Source organism: Colossoma macropomum, unplaced genomic scaffold (genome assembly GCF_904425465.1).
Source record: "Colossoma macropomum unplaced genomic scaffold, Colossoma_macropomum, whole genome shotgun sequence".
NCBI classification, from domain to species: domain Eukaryota; kingdom Metazoa; phylum Chordata; class Actinopteri; order Characiformes; family Serrasalmidae; genus Colossoma; species Colossoma macropomum.
The window spans coordinates 6552334-6579537 of NW_023494794.1; the positions used below are offsets into that span (position 1 = coordinate 6552334).

Here is a 27204-nt window from a genome sequence, read left to right on the forward strand (position 1 = left end):
AGTCTGGCACAACTGCCACGCAAATTTCTATATGAAACTGGAAGACACTGAATGTGAAGACAATGTAAAAATGTTGTATGTTTAGTCAGTAAAGAAACACACATTATACAAACACAAATAAACACTCACGCTCAAACAAGCTACTGCAGTGTAGTGTAAAGTCCTCGTCATAGAAGTCAATTTATGTCAAGTCAATTTATGTTCTCGAGTTTCTAGAGTGTGAATCAAGTCTTGCTTCAATAGTATTTGTTTAGCATCATTATTAGCTACGGGCACTGCACTTTACAGAGGTAAACTCATAATAAAAAAAACCTGTCAGGTTTGACGTGGCTTCAATAACAAGCCTTTTATTATAGAAAAACTGAAAACTGAAGCGCTACACCCAGTAAATACAGTTTTTAAAGGAAAGAAGCAAAACAACCTGAAACAGTTGGTTAGTCTGTAATTTATGGAGCATGTAGGCTAGCTAGCTAGCTAGCTATCACAATAACTAACCAAGCTGAAACTTATAATCTGAAATGTCATCTTTCAGCTTACCACAACATGCTAGCTAGCGTACTTGCTATTAAAATGACTTGCTAGCCAACAGTTTCAAGTTCTTTTCCCTCTTTCCTTCATACATTGCATTTACTGCATGTAGCACTTTGTTCTGTCCATCAGACATCAGGTTCTTCTGTAATAAAAGGTTCATTATTTGATCCATACAGAACCTGACTCCACTGTGAGCTGCAGGAGAACAGCATTGCAGTCTGAGCTACTTATGACCATAGCAAAACTGACAAGCAAAGTCACATACATTAGGTTATCAACTAAAGGCTTTATTCATTTACTGCGTTAAGGTTGTCCTAATTTAATGTGCTTTGTTTGTGCATTTTTTCAGGCTGAAATTTCATGAGTTGCATGAGTCTCAAGTCTTTAGTAGAGTGTTCTAGTTTAGCATCATTATTAGCTACAAGCATTGACAGGTTTTTAGATAAAACCCTACTAAAAATCTGTCAGGTTCAAAACTAGCTTTTAATCATAGAAAACCTTCAGTCTGACAGAACTGAAGCCCTATATGTGCTAAATGCAGTATTTGAAGGAATGTAGCAAAAATAGTTTGAAACGTTTGGTCAGACTGTAGTTTAGCCCATAGTTCAGCCTTCCAGCACAGAATCTAGCTAGTTAGCACACTAACTAATCCAGCTGAAACTTACGTTTTAAAGGAACGTAATCTGTAACTTATTAAAACTTCAAATATAAGAGCTACTGTGCTAGTTAGCATCCTTGCTATCAAAGCTACTTGCTAGCCAACACTTACTGCAGCATTTACTGTACGTAGTGCTCGTTACTTGACGTACAGAACCTCCACTGTGAGCTGCAGGAGAACGGATCTGGTACAATGTCTACTAATGACTGCAGCAAAGTCACACATATTAGATTAGAAACTAAATGATCCACTCATTTACTGCATTAACAGAACAGTGTGTAACCTATAACAGTGAGGCTGCAGACTGCAACCAACTGTACCTGCCCCCCTTTTCAAAAGCCTATGGTGGTCATGTTTTCTCAGTTTCATTTGTCTATGTGTTTTCGCTTCTTTGACATCAAGACGTCAGCATATATGCTAAATAATGAGCATGATCCTTAAATTTGGGTTCTAAAACCAAGCATTAGTACAGCATAGTACAGCACTCAGTGTTTTAATGCGTGTTTAATGTTGATTCAGCACAGACTCAGTTTAATATCACTATTTACCCCCCTGATAAGGTGATTTAGGCTATTAAAATATACTCAACATTCTTTTAACGCTGGTAACATTTTCTGATAAGGACATTCGCCAGCTTCTTGCTTGAATTGTCCTGTTCCACCTTAAATGGTTCAGCAGTTACATTCTGGTGCCTGAGGCATTATAATGACCATTTAAGGTGGAATGGGAGAATTTGAACAAGAGGCTGATGAATAAAAAGCTGAATGTCAGTGCTAGAATGTCGATACTGCACCACATAAGTTTCAAACAAGAAGCAGTCGAATAAGAAGCCGTCGTGAATCGCTGGTCTTGAGTCAGAGTCAAGTCGAGTCACTAGTCAATTACGTGCGAGTCCCAGTCGAGTCATGATGCCCCATCTCAAAACCTTGTGTAACATCTTGACACCTGTTGCATCATTGCTAAACGGAATAGGCGGGTATACATAAATAACAAATATACTTCATATTCTTTAAAGCAGCAAGAGAAATTTTCCTTATAGCACTGTCTCCTCCAAAACAATAAGTAGCCACTGAGGGTCTAGTGTTGCATGTGTAGAGTTAACTTCACGTCCTTTTACCGTGTATAAGTAGCTGATACAGCTGAACAGGGCTGAGTCTCGTCTTGTGGAATCACTTGAGGAATAAATAACTGACATGATGAAAGTGTGCAACTAATTACTGTTGGTGCATTGTAAACTTGCACAGCTGAAAACAGTAAAGATAAGAGCGAGATGAAAGGGTTTCAATGAAGAAAAGTGAAATCAGAAAAGCTGGAATGATACAGACAAGGACCCAGGCATGGCTTGATCTGACCGTCATCTTGGTACTGAAAAGCGAACCCTGGTTGGGCTGTTGAAGTCCTACAGTTCCTCGTAGTCTCCTCCCTCACTCTTGCCTCCTGCAAGGAAGGCCTCCAGATCATCCATGTTTCCAGATTTCTTGCTTTTCGATTTCTTCTTCTTCTTTTCTTTCTCATCACTTGTCCCAGACTCCTCCCTGTCCTTTTTCTTGTGTTTGTGTCGTTTTTTACTGCTTTTCTCATCCTCCTAGAAAAAATAAAATAAAATAATAATAATAAACATATTTTTGGATCTCTAGGTTATTCAGCATTCTGTAGTGCAGCACTGGTATCACTGAGCCTCAACATAGTCCAATTTTTTATATTGCTTTCATGTTTCCATTCTTTAATATTCTCTCACTACAATACCCAGCATGCATTACACAAATACATTCAACACTGGGACTGCAGTGCTCAACAGTTACACAGTTGCAATAACATGTTCAGTATTCTATGTTCTGCATTCACCAGCTAGGGAGGAGAATCATCATCAGATTATTCGTTTAACCAGAAAACCTTACTCTAGAGACTACAGAGGCAAGCAGGCATGTTTACAATAAATGCAGAGATAGGTAAACTTCTCATTTTGGCTGGAGTGCCCCTTTAAATGATAAGACACTGGCATATTAAGACCTCATTTACACTTGGTTAGTCCAATGCTACGTGTATCTGGATTTTATCCTGATAATATGTGGTTGTCAAATGTGGCTTGGGACAGTATGTACAATGATGTACAGTACTGTGCTAAAGTCAGAAACCATCCTTCATTTAAATAATCTCCAGTCAAACAGTTATTAAGTAAAAGCTATTCATTTTTCAGCATCGGGATATAAAGCTTCCATTCTTTTCAGGAGACTTGCTTTCAGTTATTCAATTCAGTTTGCTTCAGTTTTCCCATTCAGTCCTAGAAGCATTTTCTGCTTCTTACCATGCAAACAATATCACATGCATTTATTCAGTGATGTTAAGGGCTGGACTTTAGGGTGGTCAGTCCATTGTTCTGAGTACAACAGCCGCTTCTTTCTTTGATTTTCAAATTTTCCTTTTTTTTTGCCTGTTTCCTTTTCTCAGTAACTGCTTCTTGACAGCCACACATCCTTTCAGATCCACAGCGTTGAGTTGTCTTCTCACAGTGGAAGGATGGACAGGAGCACATGTGGATTTATTCAGATCTGAAGCAAAATTGAAGTTTGATTTTCCTCCTCTTCCTCAAAGATGAAAGCTTTAAGTTCTGTTTATCTGATGGCGACAGTTTTGGTGGTTTATGAGGCCTTGCACTATGGTTAGCAGTTCCTGAGTTCTCAACATCTTTTAATATTTTTTAAACGAATCCTGTTTTCTTCACTTATTTTCCTTTGCCTCCCCCCTTCCTTATGAAAGTGAATGTATTTAACATCCATTTAAACTGATTATTTAGTAAATAATTTATGGTCTCTGACTTTTCCTCAGGACTGTATTTAGGCTTGTACATCTGGCTAAAATGTGTCCAGTGCACTTCCTGAAGTGGTCTGACTAAGCAGATTTAAATCTGTTTTTGAGGCATCTTAGGTGCAATCCTGATACTCAAGACATATGTGTAAAAAGACCAGGTGTAAAAAGGTCTAAGACCAGGTGTAAAAAGGTCTAAGATTCCATTGCTTATTCATCCTTACCTCTTTGCCTTTCTTTTTCTTCTTCTTCTTGTCCTTTGAGAAGTGCCTGCTGTCATTGTCTGCAAAGGATAACACTGGCTCAGAAGTGTGTAGAACCCATGCAATTTCACTATAGAGTACAGAGAAGGTGGACCCTACCTTCCTGGTCCTCACTGCTGTCTTTGCCCTTCGGTGTACTCTCTTCAAACCCCAGGTCAAACAGGTCGATGTCACTGTTGAGGCTCTTGAAAGGGGAAGGAGTAATTTTCGGGGGATCCACGAGCCCAGCTAATACAAAACCATCATCTGACTTCTCGGAAATGTCATCTCGTGCTGGAATTGACTGAGACTGCTTGGAAATGGAATCATGTAGCGAGAACAAAAAAAAGAGTGAAACTGATTACTTCATCACTGTCAAAATAAGCAGTAATGTAGAAAAAAAAGACTACAGCAGCAATCCAATCACAAGCTTATCATGGATCCTGGGCTGTAATTGTTATAATGGAATAGTCTTCTGCAAAGCTTTGTGCTTTCAGAAAGAAAAACTACGCTTTTTGTCCAAAAGTATCCAGACCCCCTCCTAATGAGAGAATTCAACTACTTTAAGGTGTTCCCACTGCTGACACAGGCATTCAACTGCACACACACAGCTTGTATAATCTCCATAGCAAAGCATTGACATTAGAAAGGAACGCTCTTGAGCAGCCACACATAAGCCTAGAGTCACCATGCCCAATGCCAAGCGTCAGCTGGACGGGTATAAAGCCCCCCAGCTTTGGGCTGAGGAGCGGTACTCCAGTTCTAGGGAGTGATGACGCTCCGTCAAACATCTTTGTGATGAGTTGGAGTGGCAGAATTAATCAACCAACATTAGTACCTGACCTAACTAATGCTCTTGTGGCTGAACACAATCAAATCCTCACAGCAAATGTTCCAACATCTAGTGTAAAGCCTTCCCAGAAGAGTAGAGGCTGTTACTACAGCAAGCAATGCATGTAGTGAGAGCTCTTTAACAGTTTCTGTTACCTTCTGCTTTGTAATAACACAAAGTTCCTTGCTCTCAAAGTCGAGGGTCATCCATAACAAAAGAAAGGATCTGCTGGGCCACAGGACCCTCCACATCAGAATCAGATGATTCTGCCTTGACTGTGCCCCCTGCCTTACGACCATGCTTTTGCCCTGGAGAGTGGGATGAAGTTTTCAAGCTGTGAGGCCTTTCGGTGGGTTTAGATTTGGTCGACTGCTGCTTGGCTGAATTCACTGTGAATCTTAGACCAAAAATAAACACATACAGGTTAGATTATCTAAGGAACCAGAACTATTTATATCCAGGGCCTACCTGCAGAGAAGTGTGACACAGGAGTAGTGTAATACAGAGGAATGAGATTGAAGGTTGGACAACATTGGTCAAGAGAAAACACTCATGCAATGACAAATATAGATTCAGAACATAATCACTTGAAACACTTTAAGATCTACTTCTTAAGAATTATTTAACAATAAACAGGCATTTAATAACGCAATAGTAAATAGAAACATATCATTTGTAGGCAAGTCTAGAAATATAATGTATTTATGATATGTTAACAAGGTCTCTTTAGAATTAGTTATTAACTGTTTGTTAACTAATGAGTTAAATGTTAATTAATTGTAATCTTTCAGTTGCAAGCACATTTAAATTTATTTTGCAGTAATCAAGGAATATGGACTGATAATAATTATCTGAATTCACAATGACCAAACATGAGGTAGTAAATGCAGTAGCACTGTAATTTTACACCATTTTCTTAAAATACAGTATTTCATTGTATTTTGCTACAAAGTCTGGAAGCTAATGTCCATTTTTAACTCTTTATGACCTGTAAATATTATTTGTAAGCACTTATTAAAGGTATGGCTATTAAGTGTGTTCCTTTTCAGTTATAGTCTTGCAAAGTCAACGATCTTTTAAATATAACTATTTTTTTGGAAGTTGTTTCCAGGTGATTTGTAAGCATTTACAAACAGAACAGTATTGATAATTAAGAATGAGTATGTTTTACTTTAGTCTTGGTCTTGAAATTCATTAATAAAGATCTTTTAAATGTATTGTATAATTTGCACACTAATTTTAACGAATTTGTAAACATCTGTAAGCATCTCTTCATCATATGATCATACTAAACAAAAAGTTTTACTAAGTTATATATACTTATATAAAGTTACATAAAAGCTGACAAATGCCTTCTTCAGATACTTTTCATTCTTCAGCTCACTTGATCTGCTTTTAAATATCCTCTTCATGTGTTACAGACCTCAGCGATTAATTATTATGTATATTACTATATACTTTTGAACACAGTAAAATTAGCTGTCAGTTGTTTATGAATTCTGATTAACAGGACATGCATTCAGAACACATAACATGTATGAGTATGCCTGCAACTGAAATGTGACCATATACTCGCATTTACTACCATGTGTAGTTATTGTGAATTCAGATCATTATTACCTGTTCATATTTCTTGATTAACGTCAAATTAAGACATTTCACACGTTTACAACTGAAAGGTTACAACATTCCTTCTAAGTTTGCTTACAAATGAAATGGTTTTATTTACTAGAGTATTACTAATAACTACCATTAAACTAATAGTTAAGAAACAGACCTTAAAATGAACCTAAACAATAATTTTTTGGAATCTTTACAAATATTCTTGGAATATTTTATAAATATTTTACTTTGTAAAGCTAATCCTACATCCATTAGAGAGCTCAGGTTAAGAATTGTACATAAAGACTAAAACATTTATTCAGCGTTTATAATATTACTTGGAACAGTATTGCTTATCACTAGACAAATGATAAAAGTTGTCCTGTAGAACAAAATAAAAGCCCCCTTTAGAACAACAAAAGCAGATCTTCTCCAGGCATATGTCCTTAACCTTAAGACCTGGGACAGGGTTGTTCACATTTGACTAATTAAAAAAGATTAATACATTTTAGCATAACTTGCTACTCAAACTGACAAGATGTTTTCTGACAAGATTACTATTCTAGGACATATTTCTAGACTCTTTCACACTTCTCTTACATTTTGCTTCATTTTCAACCCCAGCACAGGTTTAATTAACAAAGTAATTCATAATCATTTAAGAAACCTTCAAAAAAAAAAATAAATAAATAAATGAAATAAATAGCGTACCCTTTTGTGTCAAAGCTAGTGCTGAGGTCCTTATTGTGAGCGGCAGCAGACGTAGGCTTCTCATCTTCTTCATCACTAGTTAGGGTGATGCCCAAGCTTGGAGCTACTGCTTTAATCACAGGCCGGGATGGCTCTTGATCGTCTGGGTCCAAATCGTCCTGGAAACCTGAGACCAGTGGATTCCCGCCTCTCCCCTCTGCATCACTAAATTTAACATGAATAAGAAGTAAATTAACAATGCTTTATTTGGTGTATGTGTATGCCCTGGTCAAATTAAATGTTGACCAGGGGTGCTCTCTCTCTCCCTGTCAGTGTTCTCCTCCTATTTTAACTGTAAGGCACGCACACACACACACACACACACCTCCCAGTAACGGCATAGGCACTCACTTTTTTTCATCCTGCCATGATCTGACACTCTACAGTTATGGGTTTGGCTGCAATAATAATTATGAACAGTACTGTGAAAAGTCATGTTTAACAATCTGTGACAAACAGACAATATAACTTAACATTACTTTGCCAACGTAAATGCCTGGTGAACAAGCAAGCTAGCTTGCAAATTACGTAACGTTAGGTTAACGTTATTAACGTTAAATATTTTCCCAAGGTTGGCAGGTCCATGTTAAGTTAACTCAATTCACAATTTCAACGTTCCACATCCGCCTCAGCTAGGGCTGGGCGATAAAACGATAACGATAAGTATTGCGATATAACTTTTCCTCGATAGAGCGATACGACATGTTCGATATAATACACCTTTCTCACACTTCCACGTTTTAGCGAAAGCCCTGGTGGTGTTTTCTACTGCAAGGAAAGCGACACTACTCTGCTGTCGCCAGGAGAGGGCGCACTTCCGAGTTTTTCCTCCGACTTGATTAGAGAGGGAGGGGGCCATGAGTAAAAAAAGGGTCGCCAAATATACTTTAGCAACGGCTGAAACGCGGAGTTATACAGTCCCTGTTTGAGTGGAGCGACCGGCGATCTGTTCTCCTGTGACCGAGTGTGAGTGACGAGATCAGTGGTGTAACTGTACTGTCCTACAGTGAACTCACCTCTTTCTGTGCATCCTAACAACTTCAGCGGTGTTAAATCACGTCTCCAGCGCCGTGTTACAGCGCCAAACCGTCATATTTTAGTATTAGTCACCACTTTCAGTTTAAACATACCTAAAAGGAGGACTCTGTGACTGGTGTGAGAGATTCACATTGCAGATAATGCTTTTACACAGCGAACGTTTCACCCCTTAAACTACTGCAATAGCATAGAGAAACCCAGCCGTCGCTAGCTGGTGTCTGAATACTGTGATATGCTCTGACATGGATGTGGTAGGAGTGACAGCAGTGACCTACCGAACCGAGTTGACGTTGTTGAGAAACTAAAGAGTTTACCACTGTTGTTGGCCACTTGTTTAGCATTTGTAACGGGGTAGCCAAGTGCTCGTCACCAGACAGCTAAAAAGAATCTGTTTTCTTTCTTAAATCATGACTATTACAAAAATTGCAGCTGTGCTTTTCCAGCTGATAAAAACAGCTCAGAAACTTTCTCCCACTTTTCCATGACAGATTAGTGAAATGTTCCACTGTTTGCCGAGTGTTTGTCATAATCGGACCATAAGTGATAGTTTAAAACCACAGTTAACCACCCAGGAGCAAAATCAGCCTTCAAACGTGAAAGAAATCATGATTTGACATTTATCGCGATATGTATCGATATAGAACGATATGAATTTTGTTTATCGTGATAACGTTTTTGGCCATATCGCCCAGCTCTAGCCTCAGCCCATTTACCTATGCAAAGGAGTTAAAAAGCACCTTCCTCCCTTTTGGAATCAGCCAGGCGGAGTGAGAAGGCGAACAAGACGGATTAAAAACATGCTGTCGATTTGCTGTCTCTCGAAATTACTGACATTATGCATTTGTTGTCCCCAGGGAATGAACCCAGTGCTATGATTGGTCGCTGGGCTATGATTGGTCAAGCTCTTCTTACACTTTTCTAGAAGATGGAGGATGAGACGTTGCTTCCTCTTGCAGATTTGAGCACTGCACATGCACAACTGAACTCACAGGTGTCACCAGCTTTTTGCGTAGAGTGACAAATCGTATCAGTGTACTCTGATGTCAAAATGTGTACCTGCTACGCAAAATGCATAAAGGTTGGCAGGTCTGCGCTCGTACTAGCGCAACACACACTAACAAGCCACCACATTAGTGTCACTGCAGTGCTGAGAATGATCCACCATCCAAATAACACCTGCTCTGTGCTTCTATATATAAGTAGAACAGTCATAATAGTGTGTAAACACTTGCAATATATGTAAAAATGAACTGATGGCTTGCCTGTCACTGTCCTGAGCAGGAGCTGCTGCCGGAGCTTTTTTTCTGGATTTGTTTGCTTCTCCACTGTCCTCCAGAAAGCTCCGGTCCAGACCTACATCTGGCACAAAGTCATCCACATTTTGTACCTTCCCTGAGGGCTTAGGGGCCTCACAGGCTGCTGTTTCTACAGAGAACAGGGAGAGTACATGTTCATGCAAAACTCATCTTCAAGTATTATCTAACTACACTCTCAAGATTAAAGGTTCTTCAGTGGCACTGCTTCAAAAATCCTGTTTGGCTTCTTTTTTAAAGTGTCTGCCAAAGACATTCAGCCATAAAAGGTCAAGATGTATGACTTAATTTAAGAAACACTGTATATACACACAGGAACATCCAGAGGGAGATATCATGTTTGGCTGTGTCAGCAGTGTTGCTAAAGCCCATGATTTAATTACTAGACTCTTTTCCTCACCTACAGAGGACATCTTAATGCATAAATTGAGAAGAGGACCCAACAGGCTATCATGTGGGACATTTTTAAGAGTCAGTGTCAATCAAAACAACAGTGTCACCTCAGCACAGGACTGCACAGCTGTAAGTATCTCTACCCACTTAACTCCCCATTTCATAAGCGCATAGACAATACAGTAACATGACTAAATGCACAGTTACTTTACACAGTAGTCTGAATACAATTTGTATCCTGTTTATTTATTAATTTCTGATTTTTTTTTTTATTTATTCATTTCCATCAGAAAAGTTATACCAACCGCTATGATTGAATGATCCCAGTAATTAATTGAAAACTGATTAAGGCAAGTACAAGCACACAATATTAGTGGAACAAACATTAGTGTCTCTTTCCCTTAAAGTGGGTCAGTATTTAGTATTTTATGTAGGTCAGTATTTTGTTGCATATCTCAGCTTGAAGCCTTTTTTTCTATGCATATACACCCATTCTGAAACTGATGCCTCCAACACGCCCTCCGAAAAAGCTGGGACAGGGCCATTTAAGACTAGAAATTATGTGAAATGTTGTAAAAAAATGTCAAACAAGTGATGCAATTTCACTTTCAAAACTACAATTTGTGTCCTCAGTTCCTAAACATTTATTAGGTGTTGTTAAAAGTAAAGATGATGTAACACAGTGGCAAACATAAACACCTAAATACCTACAATGCAATACAGGTCAAAAAAATGTGCAAATCACTGCTTTCTGCTTTTATTGGCATTTGACCAACTGTTCCAACTGTTTTGGAATTGGATTTGTACATTCCTATTGTTTTTTTGTGATCTACACAATTTGTTTCAAATTTGATTAGATGACAAACAGAATGGGTGCGGGGGGTGGGATTTGAGGTCTCAGAAATTCCAAGACTTTTGCAGCACTTATTTTTCATACTCGTTCCAGGCCAGGAAAACTAAAATTCTATAATCCATTACTTTTCCTTTTTCATGGCCATCCAAACCCTGAAATAACGTGTCGGTTTGGCTTCCTGTTTGCACCTTTTGTAAGTTGCTCTGGATAAGAGTACCTGCACTGGTTGGGACCAGTGATAAAGCTAATTTGTGTACAGCCTTACCTGGTTTGTCTGGAGACTCTGGAGTTGAGGAGCCGAACAGGCGGGAAATGAAGCCTCGTTTCTGAGCAGGAGGAGCTGCTTGGGCAACATGGGTGGCAGCGGTGGGTTCCGAAGTCTGTGAGGGAGGGTGGCTCTTGGGTACTGGGGGTGCTGAGGACTGAAGTGGGAAGTGTGCAGGATGGGTGTCTGGTAGAGGATGGGGCTGAGGAGGGACAGGGAGAGGGGCCTGGGGGGTGCTAGGGCTGGAGTTACTGGGGGAGGCAGCACCAGGCAAGACGATGGGGGACTGGGAGCCTGAGGAAGGGCTCTGGCTGTTCGAGGGAGCAGGAGAGCCATAGGCTTTGCGTGCCTCCATCATTTCCATGAAACTGAAAACAGAACAGGGAAAAATCACTTGCATCATGTTGGCTACTATATGAAATTTCTGATGTATATGTAAAGTATAATTCAAAATTGGAATTGCAATTTGCTCCAATTAAAAGACTCATATTACGGAAAAACAAAATTTGACATAGTATATAAACATTATTACATGTACGGAAACCTTTCAAAGTGTGCCATTCACCTCCCAGTCCATATGGCCCACATATGCAAACTGAGCTGCAAAAATAGCAACTGAATTGAATTCATTGCTTTTGTGATAACACAAAAACCAACACATTTATACATACCTGTACGCAAAGGTTTAAATACCCCTGGTCAAATTACAGATTCTGTTGGATTTTCCAAACGAAGGTAAGTTAACACATTTTCTACTAAGAACACACTTATATGATTCGGGGCAGGGCACGTTTAGTTGGGTGATTGTGACCTAATTTGTCACAATAACAAATTTTTTGATGTTGCCTAGGTCTACTGTTTATAAAAGTATGTTTTACAGGTTTTAACTGCACATAACTATTATTTAAAACACAACTAATTGTGGCAGCCCCACTATGAAGTTAGTTATTTCCTCCACAAATTAATCACTAAATTAATTTAGTTAAAATTTTGAAAAGCATCAAAATTAGTTTCCCTAACATTTGGGATGTTTACATGCTTGCACCTTACATGTCATAGTTCTGGTCCTCGGTCTCCTGCTGAACATTAAGCTCCTCAAGGGTTGCATCAATGTCAAGCTGATTTGTCTCCAACTGCCGTAACAGCGTCTCCCTCTGCACACAGAAATGTGCATGTTTGCTGATAGTAAACAAAAAGCTACACTATACGGATAAAAGTATGTGAACACCTGACCATCACACCTATATGAGCTTGTAGGACATTCCGTTCCAAAACCATGGGCATTAATATGGAGTTGGTCCCCTTTGTGTCTGTAACAACCTCCATTTTTCTGGGAAGCTTTCTACAAGATTTTGCAGTGTGTTTGAGGGAATTTGTGCCATCAGCGCCATCATTCAAAAGAGCATTTGTGAGGTCAGGAAGTGATTTTGGACAAGAAGGCGTGGCTTGCAATCGACGTTCCAATTCATCCCAAACGTGTTAAGTGGAGTTGAGGTAAGGGCTCTGTGCAGGCCACTGAAGTTCCTTCACACCAAACTCATCAAACCATGTCTTTATGGACCTTGCTTTGTGCACTGGGGCACAGTCATGCTAGAACAGAAAATGGCCTTCTCCAAACTGTTCCCACAAAATTGGAAGCATATAATTGTCTAAAATGTCTTTGTATGCTGTTGTATTAATATTACCCTTCACTGAAACTAAGGGTGCTCGTCCAAAGCCTGAAAAACAGCCCCATTATCCCTCCCCCACCAAACTTTACTGTTGGCATTATGCATTTGGTAGCATCTGCCTGGAATCTGTTTAACCAAGATTCTTCCATCAGACTGTGAGACAGTGAAGTGTGATTCATCACTCCAGAGAACAAGTGTCCAATGCTGCAGAGCAGATACTTGGCACTGTGCATAGTGATCTTAGGCTTGTGTGCAGCTTCATGGCCATTGAAACCCATTTCATAAAGGTCCTGATGCACAGTTCTTGAGCTGATGTTGCCTCCTGAGGCAGTTTGGAAGAGGACAGGCAGTTTTTACATACTACACACTTCAGCATTTGGCTTCTCACTTTGCATGGTTTATTGCTTCGTGGCTAAGCTGTTGTTCCTAGAAGCTTCCATTTCACATACTAGCACTTACAGTTGATGGGGCAGGTCTAGCAAGCCAGAAAGTTCACTGAGCCCTTCAGTATGACCCACTCTACTGCCAATGTTTGTCTATGGAGATATATGGAGTATAGCTATGTGCTTGATTTTACACACTTGTTAGTAATGAATGTGGCTGAAAAACCTGAACTCCATAATTAAGAGGGGTGTCCACATAATTTTGGCCATATAATGTTTCAACACAATACACAGAGTATCAAACACATTTCTAGTGGATTTCATTGCTGCTTACCACTTTGCTTAAAAGCCGGTGTCCAATATAATCTGCATAAGGGTCAGTGCCTTAAAGTTTCAGTATTCTGAGATTCAGTTTGCTCTAGATCAGTGGCACACTGCTGTTGTCTGACCCACCTGAAAATACAAACGTTAAAGACACGACTCTTTCCTGACCTGCAACTGTAGAAAGGGAATGTTGAAGAAGCGGTGCAAGTATTTGAGACCGAAGCCGTTCTTCATGGAGGACTCTGCATAATGAATGTAGGAGGAGCCAGGAGGTCTGCAAGACAGGATGGCAGGGTCAGTGAGAGGTTGGGTGTAATATCAACCGCTGCTCCTCTGAACGACTGATTATAAATAGTTAACTTAAGTACGACTCAGACAGGATTAGTTTAACATGGGGAACTGCGGTCATGTAATTATTATCAGAGTATCTCTGTGATTTTAGTCCTGCCTGAATCTCCACTGTATCAGTAACCTGAAGTAACCTTTTATGGACTGAGCTCTACCACAGAAAAAACCCAGAGTAAAAACTATGGTAGCTTTTCACCTACTATAAAATGATGAACAGAAATATGGTTATACACATTAAAATGTGAAAATGCACACAGTAACGTTTTTTTACGTAAAGGGTAACAGTCTAGTTTCTCCAAAAGGCAGTCTTACTAACCAGAAAACCTGAACCAGTCACAGTAGTATATTTTTTATATAGAGTCTAGGAGCACGTTGACATTTTCAGAACTGATTCTGAAGCAACCATAAAACCATAGAAGTTCACAGTGGAAGAGAAACGACAGCACCTTTATGAGAGGTAAAGACACAGTGAAGTCTATGAAGACAGCTTATGAATGCAAAAAAATGTATCTTACTATATTTCAGGTACATGTCATTATGAAAGCACTCTTTCTAGCAGTTAGAGCAGTGTTATCTTAGTTATAACCTCTGGTTTTCTGTTTCTGCCGAGTGTCCACGGAGATACACAGAGTTCCAGTCTGGATTTTGAGTGCTTCTTAAAATTTACTGGATTAAAGTGTTTTGAACTCACGCAAATGTTTCTTGGAACAACTGTGTTTCACTGCAGTTTAGGTTGTTTACATGCAGGATTTGTGACCTCTGTCACAGTCTTTCAATGTTGCGCAATACCGACTGTCTTTTTTACTTGCATGTCATATTGACTGATTCAGAGTTAAACAAAAACAAAAATGTTCAATAATTCAACAAAAAACATAGGCCTTTACTAAAGATGCAATGCTAAAGAAATTGCGTGGCTATTTCAGCACTGCACATGCATTGCCATACCCCCACCAACTATACAGTACAAAGAAACTAAACCATATCTTTCAAACGCAACAAGGAGAATGCTATTTGCCAATTCTCTTACATTATTTAACAGATGCCTATGTTGGCTAGCATCACACTGAGTGATGGGAGGGTAAAAGGAGGGTACTCAGACAGAGAGGTCAATGATGCTCTTCTGAACTCATTAGCAGTAGCTAAGAGCATGTGTGTACCATACCTGGGTGCATGTGAATGAAGGATATCTTCTATTCTATTGACTGGGCATTTTATTACAATATTTTACACATTTACATGTTTCAAGAATTACCACTAATAGAAGAATAATACCGTGTATAACAAAAAAACTGCGTTGTTAGCAAGACTCACCTGTTAAGGCTGTTGATGAAGTCTCTGGTGTCATCGGGTAGGATGACACGGTGTTCACCCATGTCCCGCTGGTTACCCAGTACACATACAGGCACATGTGTGGGCACCTTGGGCAACTCTCTCAGGATGTAGTTGAATGTCCTTTTGAGGAGAGAGAAAGAGAGACATGTTTACTAAGGACTGTGCAAAACCTTTGACGCAGCACTGGTGTCACTGGTGAAGGTGCCAATATACAGATCCACCTCACATTTTAACCAGTTGTAGAAATTTAAAAGAAATCTTTTTAATCTCTTAAACTTAACTAAATTGGAAAGAAGGGTAGTTTACTTAAGGCTCCTTTAGCTCGGTGGTGGCCTCGTATTTGCATGTTTAATTGGTACGGCTATTAATGCATTACTAATTAAAAGAGAACTGTGAACGAATCAAAGTACAGCTTAGCCTTGGAACATCAGCGATACTGGATTTTTACATTTCTTCCTCCAGTATAACATGTAAATGTATGACAGCGAACATTCATTGTGCTTCCCTGTCCTCCTCCTCCTCCTTTCACAACAGTGCCAAGCTTCACTGAGATAGTAGCTCTGGTATCCTTACCACAAACAAATGGGATCAAATATACAGTAAGGAATAGACCAAAGAGGAAGGATAAAGGTAGAGGGAGAAAGGAGCTGGGGAAAGAAGATCAAAAATAAGATATAGTAAAAATATGCTGACAGACAGAGACAGAGGAAGCAAAGATAACATTAAGCAGGCAGGGAGGTAGAGGCACAATAAGAAAGAGAGCTAAATTCATCCTCACCACTGCTTGGTTATGTCAAACATCATGATCACCCCATTGCAGTTCTTATAAACATCCAGAAACTCAGCATCTAGAGCCATCTCTGTTTCTGACTGCATGAAGAAGAGAACAGTATTGATGTTATATATTTATTGGGTTAACACACATTTATGCAGTAGTGATACTACATCAATGAATTCTGGTCATCCAACAGTTTCTTAAAATGAGAGAGACAGCAAGGTGCTTGGTAAAGCTTTTAGCCATTAAGCTCCACTAATTTCACTATAAGGTGAGAGATTCCCTGGCAGTTCATTCTCTGAGGGTGATTCACACGAATGCTGAGTTTACAGGCTGGCAGTAGACAGTTGATGGCAAACCATATATTTCATTGTTTTTAAATGAACAGCAATGGAAAATTCTGCCACCGCCAGCAGAACTTATTCCATACGCAGTGGCAGAATAAACCGGAACTTAATTTTTTCGGAAACACAGATGCTGAGTGGTCATAGTTTAAGTTCCGAAGTTCAAAGAAAACACACTATTGGAAATGTTAGCATGTGTTCAAATTGGAATAAAACAGTGGTTCACACCACTGTGCCGCATACGGGCCAAAAAAAACAGTAATGCTATCACCATGGTAACATTTACACAAGCTTCATGCGGTCGTCAGCAACAATTCTGCTATGAGGCACAGAACAACAGCAATATGTAATAGCAGCATAACAATCAACCAGCACGAAACACTGCCAAATCAGTTTTGACACTGCCTCTGTTAGGGGTGGGAATCACTGGAGGCCCCATGATGCAATGTATTGTGATATGCAAAAATCTGTTATATGCTAAGAATTGTGATTTGACATCTTGCAATAAACTGCAATTTATTACTTTTTAATGCAAATTATACTTTTCATTAGAGCTGCAGCTATTGAACACTTTTTGAATATTATCTCTAAACTTGAAAATTTTAATCATTTATGAGATTAAGAAAAGCTTTTCTTGTTAATTATTAATATTATTCCTACTGTAATTATTGTCATTAACTAATGAAACATTAATATACTACTAAGATTACGGAAAAACAAACATCACTGATAAACGATTACTGTCATAGCAAGTAGTGTAAAATGCTATTCCAAGGGATCATGCCCAATCTGGCAACCCTGAGCAGGCTGCTGAGACGTTTAAGTGTGTCACTGGTGAGCGCTGCAGGACAACAGAGGAAACGCGATGTTATGAACACATTAAAAAAATTAAATCAGATTTTTGTTCAACTCGTCAGTGAACAAGGGGATGAGCGTGTTTTAGATTTTACATGACCAAATGTAGATGACCAAGCCCTCAGAAACAGCTTCATATCCGAGCATGTACTCAGCTGCACGAGTCGTAATGCCTAGTGAAGTTTTTTCTGCTTCAGATGGACAGCTTGCTAGCCAGCATGCTGTAGTTAGTTATCTGTGATAAATGTAGTGGCCAGCAGGCTAGCTAACAAGTTGAAAGAATTTGGACTGAAGGCATTATTGTCTCATTTCAGAGCTCTATTACAGACGGTTAGGAATGGAGTCTGACCTCTGACTACTACTGTGTCTTTGACAGGAAAGCACTACTTAACTCACATGAAAATAGGATAAATCACAGTGCTGTTTTTGTGTGGTGTACAGGCAGATTCTCTTGTCCTCTTTAAATGCACTGCTGTTGCATGCTACTAGAGACTTGCTAGCATTTAGCTTCTTAAAAAAAACTTTTTCTTGTCGAACTGATAAAAAAACGATGCAGTGAAGTGTGTGTTTTCATAAAAATCGATAAGTTTTCCATCTTCAAACATTTTAATTGTCAAATGTATCAAATTTGAATACTTTTACTACTTTTTATCTGATCAGTTTATACTTCATTTACTCACTTACTAAAGCAAAACACAATTCTAAATGTTTCATTTCTGAAACATTCACTCAAAATTCACCTACATTTATTTACTTAGCACACAATCCAGAGCATTTTATAATTACAGTCAAATGTAACATTAGGAGTCTAGTCCAAGGACTCTTATTACTGCAGCAGGGGTGTTCCTGCCTGAGCTGGGAATCGAATGCTGGTCTCCCATATTTATGGGTCAGAAGCAATAGTGTTATACCCTACATTTTAAGATATATGATATGATGTTTTAGGACATCACAGTCTCAACCATTTTCAGTTTCAGTTCAACAAGTTTCAGTGACTTTCTATGGTGAGACTGCCCTTTACTGGCTCTTCATAATCTCAGGAAATATCTTACCTCTTGAGGTTCGTTTTCCAGCTTCAAATTTTCTCCACGTCTTTTACCCTTGCCTATTTTGGGAAAGAAGTGCAGGTTAAAAGGAAATCACTGCACCACATCAAAAACATCTGAAAGCAATTAGCCGAGAGCAACTAGTGTGTAGTGCAGTCTGTTCCGTTTACACTGCTGATCAACAGGGCACTTTGGTATTAATGACACTGCATTGTAATGTGCTGTACAATGAACATTTTAAAAATTATTTGAATTTTACAACCAGGTTTTTGGAAGGCTGACAGCTACTCATATTTTCAAACAGATTACTGACCATTTTCCAGCCTTTCTTTATTCATTAAAATTAAACAAGCTGTTTTTGTTTCTGTGCCCGAAGACTGATATATGTAAATGAGCTCTGTTCTAACTGGCTGCCCTGTATTGTGCCTCATTCAAAAACCTGTGTGGGCTGAAACACTCTTTATATGAATAGTGGGCTTAAGGGTTTCAATAATCAGTCTTTAAAATTTGTAACCTGAGCAGCAGAGAGACTTCTTCAACCAATATGTAAGGCAATTCCACACACTCTTTAAAGGAATACTTCCATGTTTTCAACCTAGTTTCGAGTCAATGGGTTTGCAGTTCTTTTATTGAGTACTGAAATTACTGTCTGTGGTAATTAAACTACACATTTGGGAGGTAGGTTGAAAATGCTGGAGTACTCCTATACTGTCCTTCTATTGTCCTGTATGCTTATACTAGTGCACACCATAGCAAACAGCACAGTCCCTCTAGAGTTCAAACACAGTCACATCTGAGTGAAAGAGAAGGGAAGAGAAGTGGACACTGCAAATACAAGAGACCTATGTTTGTCTACTACACGACAGTCAGTGCTCACCTACGCCCTCCGGCAGAGAAATCTTTTGACCTATTGGTATTGCAGAGCAGGAACAAGATGACAACAGTAATATAGCTTATCAAACAAAGCAACATTTTAAGATTTTTAGTTATGTTCCATCAGCATAAGAATTTTGCATAAAACAGCATTCAGAATTTTATATTCTGATCACGGCTGGTTCTCGTTGTACTTAAAAATGTTCCTTATAAACGGACATTGGCTTCAGAGGGTTCATTAAAAGCTTACCTTTATCTACCACATCCCAGACCTCCACCTTCACTACATCATCTGTTGCTGAGGATAAAACAGAAAACAATGACAGCCTGTCAGGAAGAACAGTCCAAACCACAAATGTTTATTCTGACTAATTTTGATATTTGAGTATAAGTAAATATAAGTCAATGAACTCACATAATTTAAACTTACTCGCTTGATGTTAATGTATCGTGACAAGTTAACATAGAAAATTGGTTCACTGGTGCTAGCAGCCTTCAAAATCAGTAGCACAAAAAAAAAGCAGTTTACAGAGGTGCACTTTTGTATGTACGTGCAGGTGTATGTCTTATTATTCAAAAATAGCCACGGTCAATCTGTTTTGGTTACTGTGTCTCTGTAATAAAGGCTGCCTTGAATGAGCTAATAAGCAAATGCTAGCACCAACACTAGAGCTAAGCAGAGAAATAGTAGATGGTGATGATCTGGTATCTTGTACAGAAAGTTTTTTTTTCCTCAGCAGGTGTCGATATTGTCTGATGTGCCTGGCCAAAACATTTCATAATTCTGTCACATTACTTTTCACTCTTCTGCATGAGACTGAGAGCCTGACTGGTTGGACCTCAAACTAGCTGCACCAAATCAGATTTAATTGGAAATCAGCAACTGTAACATTAACATTACCACCATGATAGCTAACACGATGTCAGGTGACAACTCCTTTCAAGAACTCTGTCTGCCACAATGGCTGGGTTATTATAACAAGGCTTTGCTGTCAGCGGGTCTGCTACTTGTAAGCACATATTTTGGGTTTTGTGTCTCTATCTTGACAGGTGTGCCTACTTTCTGTCATCAGGGCCTTTGACTACCAATCCTGACTGGAGTAATTACGGGAGGAGCTTAAAAGCTGCATTTAAGATGGCTAAAGACAGAGAGGACTGTTACCACATGTGTGCTGTATTTTAGTTTGTGTTTTAAATCTTTTGTATTGGGAATGTGCTCATGTTTTAGGTATTTTACCAGAGTTCCCCTTAACTTGGTTAACTTGATCGTCTCTTGTGTTGGGAGAGTACTTCAGTTTGGAATGTTACCTGCACACTTTTAACTTTGTTTTACAAGAGATTGTTTGATTATTTGTCCCACCTGGGGTTTCAAACAGGTAAGAGGGGCATGCCCGTACATTCCCAGGTCAGAGCCACATGTAAGTTTAATGTAGGTAGCTTGTTGTTCCTTTTGTAGTTTAGCTAAGTACTTTTGTTTTGTCCTATTCTTTGCTGCCGTCTACAGTTTGATTCTTCCATTGTGGTGCCAGGTTTCATAGCACAGCATTTTTATTGTGGTTGGTTTTAATAAAATAGTGTCAAAAGCTCTTATGTATCTGTTCTGTGTGCTTTTATCCATTACTGGTTCACTATTTTAAATGCCACGTTACTGATCTCACAATGCCCTAGATACAACATGAGGTAGTAACAGGGTCAGATAGCCATGACAACAGTGGGGAAAAAACTAATTAGAAAATTCAGAGTCGAGCGGAAACAAGAATGTGCTGCTGGAGTATGATTTCAAGAAGGACGGGATGTTCTGTCAAGCATGTCGTCAATTTCCACAACAGCCAGACACCAAAAGCATTCTTGATCATTAAAGATGAACAAAAAGAGCTGTAAAAAGGTAGTATCAGCTTAATCTAGCACAGAAAAAATTAAGAATAAAATATCTGATTCAAACAAAAGCAGGACGCCATGAGATCAGCTACAATGTCTGGTAAATGACTGTTTAGTTGATGTGTGGGCCGTAGCCATTCTCTGCCCTCGACGTTATTGGCTATAATTATTCTAAAATACGAGATATGTATATGGACCAGTTTTTCAAATTAGTCCAAACTGCAAGACTATTGAGTATTCATACTAAGTATTAATACCTTAAGTATTTACAAGGTTTATTTTATGTTCTATTAAAACCCAAGGCATTAACCCCAACAGATCATAATAAGCTAGATGTATAGAAAATCATCATTTATGGGGTACTTTCTATTAGGAGTGTCTGTCTTAAAGCCTAACCCCTAAATTTCACCTTGTACAAATGATACTTACAGTTTTTACCAGTTTTTAACCTTTCTGATTCATTTCATTGAGTGATTTATAATAAGTTTAATTTAAAAACAAAAATGCCAAAAATGCTGTCCCATGTTTTCATGTCACTACTGAAACACAGTGTTTAGTCCCCTGCATTTTAGAGCAGAAAGTGAGACTGCATCCCTGTCCCTCATGGCCACATGGTGAGCAGTTAGATTTGTTTGTTTTGAAGTAAATGTGTCCCAAAGTCTGAAAATCAGTGTGTAACATTAAGAACTGTCACTATTGAAACATATTTCTTGCAATTTAGTAAACCCTTATGTGTGTACAGCTGTCTAAAGCTGTGTTTGCTGGTTATGTACTGGCTAGCATTTATGAAGAAAAAAAAAAAAGCAAAGATTGTCTCTACTGAAATATTTGGTAATGTTTCAGTAGTGTTATAACTGTTTTGTTTTACAAAATTGGAGCGTTCAATCATTTATTTTCATACATTAAACTCAATTAAAGCATAGAGCGACTCAAAGAAAAAGGATTTTAAAGTCCAAGTCAGCTAAAAGTTCAAAATACATTTTGAACTCTGACTTTGAGCCAATTGGGTAGAGTGATCCCTATATGTTTGAAATAAGCCAGCCAACATGCGTACACTTCTTTTTCCTTTGAAGTACTAACTTTTGTAGTTCCAGTGAATGCTGGTGACCTGGATCTCCTGCGTAGGGATGTACTCCTCAATAAATTTCTTCCCCTGGAGACGATGCCACAGCGCACTCTTTCCAGTGTTCCTGTCTCCACGGATTACTATTTTCACTGCGCGCATAAAAAGAAACAAAAATGATAAGACCCAGGCACACATAATTGTAATTATAAATCTATGACACCTGAAATGACTTAATGATGCTTACTAATTGTTATCAGTACAAGCACAGAAAGACAGACAGAAATATACTATAGTTTAGACAGCAGTGCTGAGATAAAAAAAGTACAAAGTGATGTGGGGTAAGTAACTTAATAAAGCATTTTGTTGCTTATGTTTCTGAACTGTGGTTGACTCTCTTCTTCATGTGCAGTTTCTCTTATGTAAGCTATTTTTGTCTGCAGGAGTTAAAATGACAATGACAGTGGTTAAAAAATATGTGTATGAGCCTTGTCATCTCAAGGCATGTGATACATTTAAATAACAAAAAAATCATTAAAATGCTAAGCAGACTAGTATAAATGTGCGGTTAGAATGATAAGGACATTACTAAGGCTTTATGAAACACTTTGAGGCATGTTACATTTTTACCATGCCAAAATCAACTGCTTCTTATGAGGTTCTGACTACAGGAAACCAGAGTGTGCTTCCTGAAGTGTCACTGGCTATTTCCCATCACCACTATTGTTATGCAAGGACAACAGTCATGATTTTTTTCTGAGAGTTATTTTAGGTAGATTTATAACGGCCTGTTACAAAAAAATCTACCCAAAATAAATACTGACCTTTTTCACCTTGTTATCTCAGGTACCCTGATCATACTAAGCACAACTTATCACATCATATTTAAAAGGTAAAATTCTTGTTTCCCTTAATCGTCCATCAAAATGTTAATGACTCTAAAATGTCTTATGAGTTTTGATTACATTACCCTGCACCTGTGTGGGCGGAGCATGATACTAATTTTCTCTACTGATGCCCCATGTATCGGTCGATACTGATACTGATCCGATATTTCTTCTTTTAAAACTACTAAGCTACATTTTTACAGTTGTATGTAAAAGTTTAAAAACCCAAGTCAAATAACATATTTTGTTGATATTCTAAGTAAAAATAAATTAACAAATCCACTACAGGGAATTTAAAGATGGAATTCTGCTAATTTTAGTGCATAGACTAATTTTATGTGCCATAACTTTTGCAACGGCCAAACGTTTTTTCTTACAACTGTAAGCAAAACCACAATGTTGCCGTGAAGGTATTCAAACAACGAATGCTGCCACTGAAGTAGCATCCAGGCAGCTAAGACAAAAACACCAGGTAGAAACTACAGGGGACTGGAAAAATAGGCCAGCAGGCCTGATCATATATCATTCATGCATTTTTTAGATCACCACATAGAGCAAACTGCTCTGCAAGTAACCCATTCAGTACAGGATCAATGAGAAGATACTGACGGGCCTATAGCTGTGAGGCAGCTATATCTGTGAGGCAGATCTATTTATGGATTCTATATTGTTACAAAACAATCTGAAGCTCACAGTAAACAGCACACCTTGCAGTTAGCTCTAAAGTTCTGGATATGATAAGTAAGGCAAAATATAATTAAAAAGCTAAAAACAACCTGGAACACTTATTCATGGGCATTACATCATGGATGTAATGCTCATTAGATATCTTTTAAAAACAAGTTGAGGGTTCAACATCACAGTATACCAGTACAGACGGTGCCAAGCCCTGTCTGGCAGGCACAGCGTTCGCTAAAGCTTTTATAGCAACTTGTTTCTGCAAAAGACAAAGTAAAGTGAAGTAAACCGAACGCTATACTCACTGTTGTACTGCACACCCTTGGCAAAGCGCCTCTGCAGACTCTGGTTCATGGACTGCAGACCAGCAGGTATGTTTTTGTCCCGGAACTGCCCTGCTTCAGATCCGACCAGCTTCTTCAGTGCGGTGAACATCTTGACCCAAAGTGTCTTAACAATGTCTTTGCAAAGTTAAAACCTAGTCTATTGTTATATGATCCTTGCAATGTCCCACTGACAAATGTTCAGCTTGTTAAGTCATATTGACGACCAATACGTTTTCATAAGGTGAGCTGGAGGTCACCTAAGCCAACCAAACTGTTGATTATACTGTTTACTGTAGCCAGTACAGATATGTACGAGCCATTCTTACTGCTGAAAACAGTTATATGGCTGTTTTACACCCTGCTGGTGTCATCTGGAACGAGAAAACACAAAATGATGAAATTTAGACAATTTCTGCCAGGTATTTATAAAATATTCCTGCGTAACTACACTGTCAAAAGGTGAACATAATCAGAGTGGTTTGATGTGAAATCAGCCTCTCTAGAGAAACTTACTGAGCCAGACGTGGAGGTAGGAACCAGACATCTAAAGCTTTTAATGCCTCTAACAGCTACCCCACAGAAAGTTATGAATATGTTGCCTGATACATTGTTTTACAACAGTTTTGAGAAGGTTTTTTTGCATAAAACACATTTTAATTCATTATTGGTGGTTACAAATAACCATTTATACAATAACAGAATAGCATTAGAATACATTAAAGCTCAACAATCACATATCAAACTGGATTTCTTTGTGAAATATCAACAGAGGAAAAAAGAAATACAGAATACGGAATATATTGTCCTAAATATATTTAGTAACATATTCCACTACAATATATAAAAATTACTTATTCAGAATACATTTAGGATACATACTGGTAAGGCACATGGCAAAAACTTTTTACTTAATCCACACTGTTCCTCACTATTACTAGTAAAGTAAATTTTTCATGAAACTTATTATCATTTAAATGAAGTTCCAAAAATTCTCAACATTTTTTTTTCTCATCACCTGCTTCAGTCCACTTCTCCTCCCATAATCCACATGAGTCCAGTACAACACCAGCGCTAAGCTTATTACTTGCAAACATGGCCACTATTGAGGAGAATGTTAGTTTGATCATCCCTCAGAAGAGCTCAGTAACACTGAGATTAATAACTGATCATCACATTGATTTATCAGTCTACTCAGGCTTTAGCAGAGCTCAGTAACACTGAGATTAATAACTGATCATCACATTGATTTATCAGTCTACTCAGGCTTTAGCAGAGCTCAGTAACACTGAGATTAATAACTGATCATCACATTGATTTATCAGTCTACTCAGGCTTTAGCAGAGCTCAGTAGCACTGAGATTAATAACTGATCATCACACTGATTTATCAGTCTACTCAGGCTTTAGCAGAGCTCAGTAACACTGAGATTAATAACTGATCATCACATCGATTTATCAGTCTACTCAGGCTCTAGTAGAAACTTCAGGGTTTGTACAGAAGCCGTTAATTGAGATCCTCTAACCGACAGAGTTTGTCTAACAGGCATGTCTTCTACACGCTGCGTGCTGATTTAAAATAGTTTATTTGATTTTTTATTATTTAGTGGGTAAGCAATCTAAAAGCATCCTTTTAAAATTTATTTATTTATTTTATTTACAACGGCCTACCGTGAACGTACAAAATATTGAAAGGGGAATGTCAGCCACATAGCTTTACTTACATACTTAAAGATGGTTCTTTAAGGGTTCCTTAACAAAGTCAATAGTACTATTTAGAACCATGCATTCTATATAGAACCAATTCATGCTTAATGGTTCTTTGCGTGGTGAAATGGTTCAGATTGATAGAGAATGTGTTGTATATGGTACTATACACAATCTTCTTGAAAAAGGTCCTATACAGCTCCAAAAAAGGGTTCTTCATTTATTAGCTTGACATCATAACAGCAGAACCCTTTTTAGTGGTATATAGAACCATTTTCACAAATGTTCTATCCAGAACCATACACAACACATTCTCCATCAATTTGAAGAACGATTTTACCATGCAAAGAACCATTTAAGCATGAAGTGGTTCTATATGGAACTCCTGGCTCAAAACAGAACCATTCCCTTTACTAAAGAACCCTTAAAGAACCATTTTTCAGTGTGTATCCCAGTATGCTAAACCAGACGTTATCATAAACACTTCTTGCAAGCCGTTCGCTTCGGAACTTAGCTAAAGCGAACCAAAGCATTCCGGCAGACAGGCAGAAAATTTAGCCGTGCCTTACATAACCTAAACAGCTAACCTACCTCTCTCTCTCTCCTCGGCTCTCCAACTATTTCCCTGTTTCTCAGCAGGAACCTATTCTGCTACTCAGAACATCAGCTACATCAGGTAGACACAGCTCTAACGGAGGTGCTAGCTATATGAGCTGGCTGCTCGGCTTCATAGCCCACTAACGTTACTGAGCTACGTGTCAGCGGCTTTAATTCAAACCAACAAGACAAACAACAATCCGGCCGAGCAATATCGGCTTTTTTTTTAAATATTACCTTACAGATTGTCTTCTTCCTCTCCATGAGTATTTGCGATTCGGCCCGAATGGTTCACAGCATCATTTACCTTTTACTTGTGTCCAGCATTTCCGTACTATCATCATTCCGAGTGCCTGCTGGAGAATCCAGTGATGAGAGACCGATTCATCTGTTTATGGAAGCCTCATGCTACAGCGCCTCTAGTGGCAAGGTGATGAAATGACTGCACCGTTGCCAACAAAGGGGATTTTCAAAATCTCTGAATAATTCAGTGATTGGGAGGTAAACACAGTCATTCAGAGTGTTTTGATGTGAGATGATGCATTGCAGAGAAACTAACAGATTCAGATTTCTTTACACCCTGCTAGAAAAACCAGCACAGACCAGCATGGCTGGTCACTAGCAACACCAGCATGTTGTGTTTTGGATAATGATATGCTGGTCACCCAGTATGACTATGCTGAGTGAGCTAAACCAGCACTAAACCAGCACTAGACCAACTTAGACCAGCATGGCATTTATGCTTGTCTATGCTGTTTTTTCAATGGGGTAGAGGTGGTGTTAAGTACCAAGGGTTGTGATGTCTTCAACCCTATACAAAAATCTGATATATGGATATAT

The 27204-nt window shown here is 38.6% G+C and overlaps 1 protein-coding gene across 1 annotated transcript; it reads right to left on the bottom strand.

Moving 5' to 3' along the window:
• Nucleotides 1–819: 819 nt before the first annotated feature.
• rabl6a (RAB, member RAS oncogene family-like 6a) lies at nucleotides 820–26718 on the bottom strand. Its single transcript, XM_036579977.1, is given in 17 exon segments — nucleotides 820–2774; nucleotides 4219–4277; nucleotides 4357–4546; nucleotides 5224–5265; nucleotides 5267–5465; nucleotides 7382–7585; nucleotides 9721–9883; nucleotides 11283–11650; nucleotides 12333–12436; nucleotides 13828–13933; nucleotides 15319–15459; nucleotides 16118–16209; nucleotides 18366–18418; nucleotides 19483–19530; nucleotides 22191–22325; nucleotides 24044–24435; nucleotides 26602–26718. Coding segments are annotated over 16 exon segments (2220 nt in total). The 5' UTR covers nucleotides 24174–24435; nucleotides 26602–26718; the 3' UTR covers nucleotides 820–2588.
• Nucleotides 26719–27204: the final 486 nt, after the last annotated feature.